Below are 13,902 nucleotides of genomic sequence, written 5' to 3' on the forward strand. Positions count from 1 at the left end.
GTCCATGGGATTTCCCAGGCAAGAATATTGGAGTGGGTTGCCATTTCCTTCTCCAGGGGATCTTTCCAACCCAGGGACTGAACCTGCATCTCCTGAATTGGCAGGTGGATAGTTTACCACTGAGCCACCTGGGAAGCCCTCTGCCCAGCAGTTTCAAGTTGTGGATTTAATGGACTTCAAGTGAAGGGGTGGTGAGATTCAGAGGGTGGGCGAAGCTATTTAAGAGGGGATTTACAACTCTACAAGGAAAAGAGAGCTGAAGACAATGTGTACTTTACCTGAGGATATTAAACAGCTTAATTCACATGCAGGAGGAACAGTTATATTAGCAGGGTGGGGGGTGGGGAGGAAGGCCCCACAGATATCTTTACACATCAGCATGAGATTGAAATAGATGGAAGTCAAGCCTTACAGGTGCCACTCAAGATGCTGTTACCTGTCTCTTCTGCTGTCTGTCACTCAGGAGCTGTTTGAGGTACCAGTCACTATTCTGCTGCTGCAGCCCTCGCAGGCCCAGTGCAGGTGACTGCAAGATCTTGAACAAGGCTGGTGCAGATCCCTGCTCCAAAGCCAGGTCTATATTTGTTAATGCAGCAAGCACTGAAGAGGGAAAAAAAGGCAAACGCTTAAGACAAAACTATGTTAACATCACAGCCGGGAATTTTTTCCTTCCCAAAAACCAGTCTCAGTTCAGAATGGGGAAATATAATCAGTTGGCCTTTCCTGTGGAGCATCACAGAAGCATTAGGCTTTGAGGGTAGAAGAGAACCTTAAAGTCTCCAAGTTCAGAGGTTCCCAGGGTGTTTAGAATTAACGGATTCCTAGACCACACCCCAGGCCTACTTACAAACTTCTAGATGTAGAAGTTCGGCACCAATAAGGGCAGCAATTTAAGAGGCACCAATAATACATGCCTGCATTCCGCAAAAATGCCAAGTCTTTATCCAGACTAAACTACTACACAGGAGAAAGTATCTCCCACTGCAATTTACTACATCTCTAGATGATTCTGTTTAAAAAAAAAAATTGTTAAAGCTCACACACTAGAGTTGATACTTGAGTACCTTCAACCCCTCTTCCCTGTGACTGTCTACTCCCGACTAAAGAGCCTTAGTTCCTTCAAATATCTCTTATTCAGCATCATTCTGAATCCATCATCCTGGCATCTCCAGAAGGTACTCTGCCCCTAAACAGTGCCGAGACATCAAGGCTTGTCTGACCATGTGGAGCAGAAGGGGCTCTCCACGCTGCCTCAACATTCTCTACTTCTAGTCACAGAACCTGACATCACACAAGGTCATTATCACATTATCGACAATAAAAATGCAGATTTCCCTTCATCTGAAAGCGATAATAAAGGTATGTTCCTCCTAAGATTCCTCATGAGATTAAATGGAATCATACACATGAAAGTACTTTGCATATTATAAACTAAATAAGGTATTAAGTTGAAAGTCAAAATAATACATTTTCTGATTTCAGAAATGACAGCCCCTGGAAAACTATAATTATTATTTTCAGCTTCCCTATTTTTAGAAGAAAAAATAGGGTTCTCCTTCCCGTGCCCCACCCAGGAAAGAACATCTAATCTTATCACCAAAGTAGCAAAACAAATCAATAATAAAATACTAAAAATCAAAATATTGGGGGCATAGCAGTAGTTATCAGTTTAAACTGTTTCATTTGTAAAAAAACAACAACAACAACAACAAAAAAGAAAATTAATGTAAGGTGTCATAAAGAAAACAGTCCAAGAAAAAACAAAGTCTCAAACCAGAACTGATAAATAACACCAAGAGGTAAAAGGACGAAAGGCTAGATTCCTAAGGCTGTTCCCTTCTTCCCAACCTTCTCCCCTACAATTTGGCTCACTGGTCACCAGACAGAGGAGGTGAGCAGCTCTCTGAATCATGGCTGCAGGTCTACGTGGCCGCTAGCCAACTAACCAAGCATTTTCCTACAAGGACCATGCTGTAAACACAGTCAGGCACAAAACAAACAGGTTGTCTCCATCTTCAGGGAGCTTCTGTAGTAGCGGGGGACTGAAAATAAAAGCAACACAGGCTGGTAACAACCAGGCTTCCTCTCTGTAACACAGAGTCTCAGATGATCCATCTGCAAAGGCATCTAGTCATTTATGCTTTTACTGGAAATGTGAACTTACTATGTACATAAACACGTAAATATTTAAGTGGATATTTACTAATACTTGTACTATAAAGTTTAGAACAGGGGTTCCCAACCTCCAGGATCTAATGCCTGTGATCTGAGGTGGAGCTGATGTAACAACAACAGAAATAGAGCGCACAAGAAACATAAAGCGCTCGACTCCTCCTGAAGCCACTCCCCACCCCCACCCCCATCACCCTGGTTCGTGCAAAAATTACCTTCCATAAAACTGGTCCTTGGTGCCAGAAAGATTGGGGACCACTGGTCCGGAACATTATTCACATACTTTCTCCCACTATGCTTTAATTATCTAATTTTCCTTATCTTACTTAACAAAAAAACAAGAACTCTTTCTCATTTTTAACTATTTGGCCTGCAGCTTTCTTCTGGGGCAGCATAATGGCTTCACTGCTCGTTCTCAAACCCTAGGGAAAGAATCTTATCTATAATTACATTAAGATAATTCTTGGGACCTAAAGTCCCTCTGTCTTCCAACTTTCCCTTGTCTCTGACTTTCCCTACTGTTAGGAAAAGATTGTCCCTCTGTTGAGAATTCTGCCTTATCCTCACCTCCTTATCTACGCTAAGAACCCCAGTGAAGGGTCATGTACAAACCTTGAGGAAAAGTCATCATTCTTGTCTTTACTCTATGACTATATTTCACACGTCTCTGGTTGCCTTGAAATTACTCATTGAATTGTTCTAGCCAAGTTGCCCTGAAATTATGCATTTGCCTACCTTCCTCACTGAAACATATCTGAGGGAATTTTTACTATTTTGCTCCTTTGACCACGTAAGAACAATATGCACAGAACACTTTCAAAATACACGCATACGTTTCTTTCCTTATGAGTTTATAACAAACTCTAACAATCAGCCAGGTGTAGCAATAAAGGCCCCAAACAACATAGTAGAGAAAAGTCCCTTAGTAAATAAAAGAGTATTTTATGCAGTGTATGCAGCAGGAAATGTGCTGGACTTTCTTCTACAGAGAGAACGAAGTGCAAGAACATTCTGGTTTATACTTGCTGGCTAAAGCAGTATTCATACAGATAGAGCACAACCAATCACCCATAAGTAAAGGGAACTACAGCTCTATTCAGAAAGCTATTATCCTAAATGAACCAGAACGGAACAGAACACACAGACTCCTGGTCAGTCTACCATAAGGAGTTGGTAAAATCTATAAATTCTCACCAGTTATTCAGAGCATTAGTACAAGTGAGAAATTGGGATCTCCAAAGAATAGAGAGGACCCTGATGACTATCACTACTATTATTATTATCTTGATCAAAATAAGATAAGGTCAAGTCTGGTTGAATTAAACAAGGTTTTTTTAGTTCTTTCGGTGACTCTAACCCTATGCTAGGAATTATGAGTATTTAAAAAGAAGCAGAATTCATAAGTAAACTCAAGTTTAAGTCTATATAGATGTAAAAAACAAAAAACAAGCACTTTAAGACAATAGAGAATTAAATACAAAATCGTGTGGTTAAGCATACAGATGCTGTAGGAGATGTGAAAGGCAAGCATATTGTGAGCTAGGATACACGCTGAGGTGAGAACTGAGCTGAATCTTGAACGATGGGTATAATTTGGATGAGGTAAGAGATGAGGCGTGAGGGCATTACAGTGGGGCAGTTACATGATTAACAACAGTAATGATAATATTATTGAGTGCTTACTAAACACAAGCCAATTAACATATATTAGCTCATCACGCGTATAATGATTCTATGCCACAGGTGCCCAGTTCCCACAGTGATTAATACAAGGGCAAGAGATCAAATCCCAGGTCTGAACAACTCCAGAGCCACTCTTCATGAGTCATAAGATGAACACAATGAACGTGGGAGATAATTAGGCACAGGAGTGTCTACAGAGAGTTGTATGCATGAAACGGTGCAGAAAGAGCTCCGTGAGGCCAGGGAACAGCATTTTGTCTGCAAGTAATAAGAAACTGATGCAGGTTCTTTTGCAGAAGAGACTAAATTAATTCAAGAAATTAATTTTTCAAATTAATTTTTGTGTAACACATACACAAAAATCAAGATGAACAGGACAACCTCATTTCTGTTTAAATATATGTTTTGAAGGGTATGTTAAAAATACCAAGCATGGTTATTCTTAGGAGTCTAATTTTTTATTTGTGGCTCATTTATGGATAACTTATATTACTCTTTAAAAGAAAAACAAAACTAGTATTACTTTAAAAATAGAAAAATAAAATCCCTCTTCAGATTTAAGTGTCTAACACAGGATGAAAAGAGTGAAACTGCAAAAAAAAAAAAGTGAAACTGCAGCCAAAAACTCCAGTCTGTGAGTTGCAGCAGAAGAGCAGGGGGGCGGGGGGTGTGCTGCCTGAGGACAATGGGAGCCCAAAGAGAAGACTAATGAACACTAAAGACAGTAAATATGCAACAGTTCCCAGGCAAACCCACAAATGTCTGATATAAACTTAAACCTTGAACAGATCCACAGGCACATTATTCAGTGACATTCCTTTAGGAGCCTGACGGGGGCACATACTTACAGTTGACTTTATTTATGTTGCCTTGAATTTCAGCTTGAGTGAGCAGTTCCTCATAAACGTCCCTTTCTCTCTCAGAGCTTTCTGTCTGAAGATGAATGAAAGGTGTAGCTAAATTAGCTGAGGTCTCTAGGAAGACCACAGAAATACACGTGTGTTCCTCCCCCACCATGACAGAGTCAAGAGCAAGGAAGAGTGTAGCTTAAAATCCTTAATAAAGAACAAAGCAGAATGCTACCTGATTGTGACCAAAAACATAAAAAGGAGATCCACTCGTAAGTAACAAGCTCAAGGGGTTCTTCCAAAATCCGGCAGAAGGAGACACTGGTGAACCCTGCCCTGCTCGTCTGGGAGCCTGAATCCTTGTCTCAGACTAGATCTCAGAGCCTCTCACAGGTTTGCACACAATTCAAGAAGAAAGTAGATGTCAAAATAGAATCTAACACTGAAAGACTACATATTGGTAACTCCATTTCATTTATATAAAATTCCAAAAAAGGTAAGCTAAAGTGATAGAAAATAGACCTGGAGTTGCTGGGGTCAGGGGTGGACAGAGGGAGGCAGTAGAGGTTGACTCTGAAAGGGAGATATGGGAACTTGTGGATAGTGATCACATATCTGTATACACTGGTCAAAACTCATCAAACTGTATACTTTACATGGTTGGGTTTTATTATATGTCAATTAATATCTCAATAAAACTGACCTTTAAAATGGAGTCATATTAAATAATGAAAAACTGTAAATCAATTGTGAAAAGTGAAAGTCACTCAGTTGTGTCTGACTCTTTGTGACCCCCATGGACTATACAGTCCATGGAATTCTCCAGGCCAGAATACTGGAGTGGGTAGCCCTTCCCTTCTCCAGGGGATCTTCCCAACCCAGCGATCGAACCCAGGTCTCCCACATTGCAGGCGGATTCTTTACCAGCTGGGCCACCAGGGAAGCCTGAGAATACTGGAGTGGGTAGCCTATCCCTTCTCCAGCAGATCTTCCCGATGCAGGAATCAAACTGGGGTTTCCTGCATTGCAGGCATATTTCTTTACCAGCTGAGCCTCCACAGAAGCCCCGATAGATCAATTAAAAAGAGCAAATGTTCCATTTTTACCCTGTTTTTAGCATTTGCCATTTTGTCCTGTTTGGCCTGGTAAAGTATGTCCTGGTAGGTAGAAGCCAAGCATTCTTCAAGATTCACAAGCATGGCATTGGGATTTTTCAAAGCTGTGAAGGTGTCAGCTGGAATTCTGTGGTCAATAGCTTCATTAATGGCAATAACAGCCGCATGTACTGAAAGAAAGAATTCAAAACACAGAACACTGAGGTTATATAAAGTAAAGGATGTACATTACACATTCAAACACGGCAATCCCGCAGCACAGACAGAGGCTGCTTTTCATAGACAAAGGGGTTAGAGGAATCCCCAGATCTTGTGAGCCCTGTCTTTTCCCTAACACACACAGTCACAGCTCTGCCTATAATCCATATCTGGAATCATAGGGAAAACAAAGTCACAGCTCTGTCTATAATCCATATCTGGAATCTTATGGGGAAAACATTCAGTAAGGGACTTTGCAGGGAGCATCGAGCATTTGTTATGGAAATGTTCACCCTTAATTATCATATAAACACCATCAGAAGCTAAGAAACTAAAAAAGGCATTGAAATGTAGAGTTTGCTTTCTAGTGCTTTTATTTTAATCAAAATTATTTGATTTTTTATCACTTATTTCCAAATAACAGCACAGACAACTGTATAGCAGTGTTTGACACTATATCTACTGACCTAAAGAAAGAACTAAGTGTTAGTCACTCAGTCATGTCTGACTCTTTGCAACTCCACGGACAGTAGCCCACCAGGCTCTTCTGTCCCTGGGGATTCTCCAGGCAAGAATACTGGAGAGGGTTGCCATTCCCTTCTCCAGGGGATCTTCCCAACCCAGGGATCGAACTGGGATCTCCTGCATTGCAAGGAGACTCTCTCTTTACTGTCTGAGCCACTAGACACTTGCTGGCAAAATTCCTCATGTCCAAGACCACCATTACAGTATTAATCATTGAAAGCAGTAGCAACAACTCCACTTGAACCCATGAGATCACGCTCTTCTTACATGCAGCTTCATCCACTGACAGCTCATTAGCCAGAATACCCCCAATCTTGCTAAAGGCAGGCATCTGAATCCCGTACTTCTCCAGTTCAATCTTCATGTTGTTGATTTCTTCTTCTACAGGAAAGAATTAAGACCCAAAGGTAAGCACCTTTTCAGAACTTAGAAGGAAACAGATTCCTTAACCACAAAATGTACTGGATAAAATGATATCTAACTCTTAGGGTTGTTATAAGGACTTAAATAAGATAATATTAATATATGGAAAGCACTAACCTGATATCTGGTATATAATATACATTCAATAGACACAGGAACTATTACTAGTACTATCAAGAGCATCAGAAATAACCATAACATGAGAATGGCTCTATAGAGAATAGTTTTCCCAAACTGCTACTAATGGCATTTCCTCTAATGAACTTATGAATGGAGCAGCTTTAAAGGGACCATGAACAAGAAGTGAATCACAAGCCACTTATCTTAGTCTTTATAATCCAAGTCACTGCTGCTGCTGCTGCTGCTGCTAAGTCGCTTCAGTCGTGTCCGACTCTGTGCGACCCCACAGACAGCAGCCCACCAGGCTCCCCCATCCCTCACTAGCTACTACTAAACAATTTTGTGTCTAAGGCCAGAAGCCAAATGATAAAGAAAACAACATGTTAAGGTTTGGCCCTTGCCCCAAGTCTGGGGAACAACTTCTCTGGAAGAAAAAAATATCATAGATAAAAGCTGTATTACCAATTTTTAAACCTCCAAGGCCTATAAAATAATCACCTGTTCAAAAAGATTTGAGTCTATTTTACCCTTCACCAATATTCCCCTGTTCTTTTTCTCCCCAAGCCCCCATCTCTTCAAGGATTTGACTATAGCAAATATACACAGAAACACCCACCCAAATAAACTAAAGTTTTAAAATTAGTAAATTGTCATCGTTGTATCATCTCACCTCCCGCCCCACCCCCACCACCACCACTTCGTTTGCCTACAAATGGTGCTCACTGGAAGGGGAAGGGAAAGACTGTCATAAAGTTTTTCTCACTGTACGTGAACATTTAATATTAGATGTTAATATTCTCTCTAATTTAGATATAAGAAAACAGAGACTTCTCAAGCACACCATGTCATAACCGAGAGAACAGAGCCTGAAACCCCAAGTCCTGTGTTCCTTCCACCACACCAGGAGAAGCAGGTTCCTCGTGCTTTTTTTTAACCTCTGCTGGCACAGTGTTTCTAAAGCCCCACATCTTTAAGATTGGTACAGTTGACTCTCCAGGCTATTTCCACATAAATCAAGCACTTCCTGCCAGGTCTGGAACTTCTTACCTGTGAAGTCAACCTTTCCATACAGGTCTTGAATCTGAGGAGCCAGGCCTAGTTTGAACAGGTACAAACTAGAAGACATAATACGAAAAAGGGTCAGGACTCCCAGCTGGATGTTCTGCTGCTCTAAAGTCAAAGGGGAAAACCAGCATAAAGAACAGAAGCATTCTGAACACGTAGACTCCCAGGACTCTGCCATATTACACTCAGCAGCTATGATACTTTATCTCAGAGCCTTTTTTAGTTTTATATAACAAGGAGGTCCTTAAAAGTCACATAATATAATGCAAAAAGCACTGGGCTGGGAATCAGGAGACGGAAGTTTAAGTCCTAGCTCCAGGAAAAATCCAATAAGCAATCAGACATTAATATAAATGTTAATATAACAAATATAAGTGAAATCTCTTCACTTCTGTTTAACTTCCTATGATCATTAAGTTTTAAGTAAAAAGACATTTTAGAAAAGTCTCATGAAAATGACTCAGATAGCAAATCTTACTTAAGCTGAATTCGTATTACTGGTGGAAGAGTTTAATTCAGGTAATTTAAGAGTTTTACATAAAGTATATATCATAAATCTTTACTCTTTAAATAAAAATCTCCTAGACTCTAAGCTCCATGAAGTCAGGGTCAATAAAAGTCTTGTTTACCAGTGGCCTACCCAGAGCCTGACATATATTAATAAATAATAATCAATATTTCACAGATGGATGGATGTCTATAAATATGAATCAGATTAACCAGAGACTAAGGCTGTACCAGCTCAGAATAAATTAGATCAGAAAACCACTCCACAGGGATTAACATGAGCAAGACATTGACAGTCCAGTAATGAGAAGAAATAAAAAATACCTCAGAAACAAACCACAAACTCAACAGAGTAGCCTACAGCATTTGCAGATCATCTCTACATCTCAATGTTATCTAAATACAAACATGTATCACGTACACTGCATTCACAAAACTGATCAGCATCCAAACTGTATAAGACAAACCCAAATGCATAATCTTAAAAAAATCAAGTATTCTGAAAACATATTAGAATACATACATCCACAATAACCAATCATTTTCTCAGGTAAGTACAAATACAAATGATACATATACAATTACGGGCTTTTCTTTACAATAAAATGCTCGAGATGGAAATAAAGTTTCTCTCCCCAAAGAGAGACTTTTCTTTCACTTTCACAGTCATTGATGATAATCAGAATCCAGATAGGCTGACACAAGCTTCTTCTCCTCATTGCTATAGAGTATAACTTAAATAGGAAAAAAAAAAAAGAAAAGAAACCTGAACTCAATTACAAGCTGATTGTGATAGGTAGCTGATAGCTTATTTGTGAAAGCAAGCACAGGAGGCCAGGAATAAAAACTGAAAGTGATGTTTATTGTTAGGATTTTTTAGTTTTAGCTGTGAGGTTAAGTGCTTTTGAGGCTGAATAAGAGGACCCAAGTGGCCATTATGATTCCATTTATAGTTCCAGCATGTCCTTAAAATATTCCTAATAATTAAAATGAGATAAAAGCGAGATGATGCCCATCTGTTCGGCTTCCCTTCTCTGCTTTTTACAGCAACTGGTGATAGCATTGTGACGCCTTTGATCATCACTGAAGACGTTAGGAACTCACTCTTGTTGGGGCTGTAAACAAGAGCCTCAAGCACTTAGAAATACTTCTACGTATTATCAAGAGTGGCCAAGCCACCCCTCAGGAAAAACACTGTAAGGGAGGAAAGAAATCGTAAATCACCAACCAGGACACACTGCTGTGTATATACTTTCTAAGCACGAACTGCCTATTGAAGAGAAATGGAGAACAATAGCAGGCTTCCTCCCTTTCTCATTCTGATTCCATCATGAGAAAGGCACAGTTAGTTCTTCAGTCTCTCTTCAGGGGATATGAGGGCCTGGGACCCATGTTACAAGGCAGAGAGTCGTAGCTACAGACCTAGCAGAGAAGAACTCTGCCAGCTTAGCTTCTCTGCCTGCCAACTTCAGATATCCATGGTGGGTACTACCTTCACAAGATTATCAACATCGACAGACCTCACAGAACACTGAGCCAACCACAACACTTAGAATTAATCTGATTTTAGCTCAGACATATACATCTGAAATGGCTACATTCTGAAAATTCTCTGATTTATCACCTATTCCTAAACAATGTTTTTAAATCCTCATTTTACCATTGTTTGTCCAACATTATGCTATGTACCTTTGAGAGAAAAAAAAAGTAAGGCATGACTTCTGTCACTAAGATGCTAATAAATATAATAGGAAGAAAAGATATGAAAGAAGGAATATATAACTAAACACACACAAAAAACAAACAAACAAAATCCAGAGGCTTAGAAAAAGATAAAAGCTGTCATTATTGGAGAAACTTCACCAAGAAAGTGAGAACTGAACTGAAACTTGACTGGATAAGCAGAGACAAACATGAAGAGCCCTTTGATAAAGACAAAGTACCATTTCCTTTTTCACTGACAGGGCACAAATTACCCCCTTGGGCTGGAGAAAGGGAGGGAGATTTGTTATAATGTTTAATTTGGACACACACATTTATTGTGGTTATATACTAGGCATCTAAGTACTAACAACACAAAGATAAAAAACAAAGGAAATACTTCTTGACCCTAAGGAGTCCACAAGATAGCCAAGCACAAAGAATAACCAGAGGACAATGTAACAAGTAAGATAAGTGGAATGAGAGGTATGTTACAAAATGCTAAAGGAGCACAAAGATGGTAAGTAGTTATTCTGCTTCAGAAGGAAAAAGTAAGAGAAGATACTTACAGCAGGATTCTGAGGTGGCACCCGGGGAAGAGCATAGGTTAAACCAGGGAGAAAAGGGCATTTCAGGCAGAGGAAACAGCAGAACCAAAGGCATGAGATACTAGAGCTCAGATACACGGGAGGGAACGACTAGAGGTGACACTACAAAGGAATCATCAAAGCATTTTATGAAGTGTCTGGTAAGATGAAGGCTGTTTTGGAAAGACAGCTCTGAATCCAGCACAACAGATGGACCAGAAGGTAGAGAGCCTAGGGAGGAACCTCTGAAGGAGTTAATGCATCCATCAGTCCACACAAGAGGTCTACCAGCCCTCAGTTACATTCTCTCTTTTATGGGTTTCACGCTGATCTCAGTGATATCCAGGGTGTGGCACACATTTGATCAAGAAACTGGAGACAGCAGGCTTCTTGTACAACAACAACATTACATTCATATATACAATTAACATTTATTAGGTGCATATACAGGATGCTATATAAAAAGAAGAGCCCAAGCGAAAAGAAAAGAAAATCTCATACTCAATGTTCCTTCTTATACTCACCCACTTGTATCACCTTCTGGTTTAGTCCTATGGCCATCCAGTAAATCTGAGCCACTCTGAAATACTAGACTACCAGCACCTACTCCCCTCCCATCCCTCCCCTCAGACAGATCACCTCCTCCCTCCAATTTAGTACTGTGTTCCTTCTAAGGGCTGAGGACCTGAAATCAAGTCATCTTCCAAATTTACTATGAAACTGAGAAAAAAAAGTTATACCTTGTTTCAATTCCTATTTATTATATTTGCATTGTCATAAAAATTATTTAAGGAACAAATGACTTGTCAAGGTCCTAGATAACTAAACAAATTATCAATCAACCATTTGATAATTGCTGGTACTATGTTACCAATCAGTATCAAGACATAGAGTATTATGTTCAGAAAGACTCACAAACTTAGAGAACGAACTTATGGTTGCTGAGGTGGAAAGACGGGGGGACGGTATAGTTCAGGAGCTTGGGATGGACATGTACACACTGCTATATTTAAAATGGGTAACCAACAAGGACCTACTGTATATATAGCACATGGAACTCTGCTCAATGTTATGTGGTGGCTTGGATGGGACAAAGGTTTGAGGGAGAATGAATACATGTATATGCATGGGTGAGACCCTTCATGTTCACCTAAAACTATGACAACACTGTTAATTGGCTATACTCCACTATTGAATAAAGAGTTTAGAAAAAGACACAGTGTATTTTGTAATTCAGTTTACCAGGTTGAAACAAAATGGTAAACAATAAGTTTTCAAATATATATAGTTTTTTATAACTTTAAGAGATTTTAATTTAAAAGAAAGGGGCTATATCTCAAATGAAATGCATAGTTCAGAGAGATATGGCTGACATAATAATGTTACATTAATTTCAGGTGTATAGCATAATATGATCACCATAGTAAGTCTAGTTAACTTCCATCACTACACATAATTACAGTTTCTTTTCTTGTAATGAGAACTTTTAAGATCTACTCTTTCAGCCACTTTCAAATACATAATACAGTATTATTAACTATAGTCACCATGGTGTACCTTACATTCCCAGGACCTGTTTGTTTTATAACAGGGAGTTTGTACCTTTTGACCACCTTCACTCATTTCACTCACTCCCAAATCCCCACCTCTGGCAACTACCAATCTGTGTTCTATATCTGTATACTGCTTATTCTACCAAGAAAACCCGATTACCTCAGTGCATGAATACAGTAGATACATCTTGGCATGTTCTTTCGATCATAGATGTCTGTAGTTTCTGGATAAAAAATCTAAGGATAAATAAAAGAAGTAGATTCAGGTATGCATCCATTTGGTTTCATTAATCATTCACCAGCCATCAGTAATACAAGTAAAACTTTGGACAATTAGAAAAGATCGTCAGTGTTCCACAAATAACTTCATTAGGGTGAACAGACAATTCATCATAAGCAATGTAAGGAATCAACCCTACTAATGTAGGAATCAACCCTGAATATTCATTGGAAGGAATTCACTGGAAGCTGAACCTCTAATACTTTGGCTACCTGACGCTAAGAGCTGACTCACTGGAAAAGACCCTCATGCTGAGAAAGATTGAAGGCAAAGGAGAAGGGGGCGGCAGCAGAGGACGAGATGGTTAGATAGCATCTCTGACTCAATGGACATGAATTTGAGCCAACTCCAGGAGACAGTGAAAGACAGGGAAGCCTGGCTTGCTGCAGTCCATGGGGTCACAGAGTTGGACACGAATGAGCACCACCACCACTCCCACAATACCTATGGCTCCCAATAAGAAAGAACTGTGCTCCAAAAGAGAGACGGGATGTACCAGAATCACCTCTTTTGATAATTTTTAAAACTTTATATGCTCATTTCCTAAGACTAAAATGTCTTCCCCTGAACAGTGAAAATCATGGTCAAAGTCAGTCATTCTTCCCCCAAAATATTACAGAATCCATTTTAGAAAGTAATAGAAAAACAAGGTTGGTTAGATAGGACAGAGACAGATTATGAGGACTTTGACAGTCAGACCAGTTTGAACTTGATATGCAGGCCTCAGAGAGGTCCTAGCTTTGAAGCCAAAGCTAAAAATGGAGCCTCAGGAAGATCTGACTGTAGACAAGACACAGAATACAGTGAATAGTGAAGAGACTGAAGCTGGAGAAACCAGGCTGGGAGGCTGTTTCAACAGATAAAACAGACACTGCAAGCAACTGAGGAAGGCTTGGGGAAAGACCGCTTAGGAGTCCAAGGGAACCAAGGCTTTGAGCCTGGATGGCTGGGAAAATGATGGCATGGTACCACTTACACAGAGGAGAAGTTCACTTGGGAGAAAAGGTAGGTTTAGTTTTAGATACGAGAAAGTCCAAGAGACAGAAAGCTATCCACAGAGAAATGTCGAGTAGCCAATTGAAGACACTGTGTTTATCGTAAAGCAAAGAGTCTTCAAAACAACTG

The 13,902-nt window shown here is 39.7% G+C and overlaps 1 protein-coding gene across 1 annotated transcript in view; it reads right to left on the minus strand.

The window, feature by feature from the left end:
- IQGAP1 (IQ motif containing GTPase activating protein 1) overlaps window positions 1–13,902 on the minus strand; it is a 105,904-nt gene that overhangs the window by 46,881 nt on the left and 45,121 nt on the right. Inside the window, exons 5-10 of the mRNA XM_070358326.1 lie at window positions 12,658–12,734; window positions 8,132–8,199; window positions 6,809–6,922; window positions 5,810–5,988; window positions 4,704–4,788; window positions 437–600 (exon numbers count right to left, since the gene is read on the minus strand). Of these exons, the coding sequence (XP_070214427.1) occupies window positions 437–600; window positions 4,704–4,788; window positions 5,810–5,988; window positions 6,809–6,922; window positions 8,132–8,199; window positions 12,658–12,734 (687 nt within the window). The remainder of the gene's footprint in view (window positions 1–436; window positions 601–4,703; window positions 4,789–5,809; window positions 5,989–6,808; window positions 6,923–8,131; window positions 8,200–12,657; window positions 12,735–13,902) is intronic.

Source organism: Bos mutus, chromosome 21 (genome assembly GCF_027580195.1).
Source record: "Bos mutus isolate GX-2022 chromosome 21, NWIPB_WYAK_1.1, whole genome shotgun sequence".
Lineage (NCBI taxonomy): Eukaryota > Metazoa > Chordata > Mammalia > Artiodactyla > Bovidae > Bos > Bos mutus.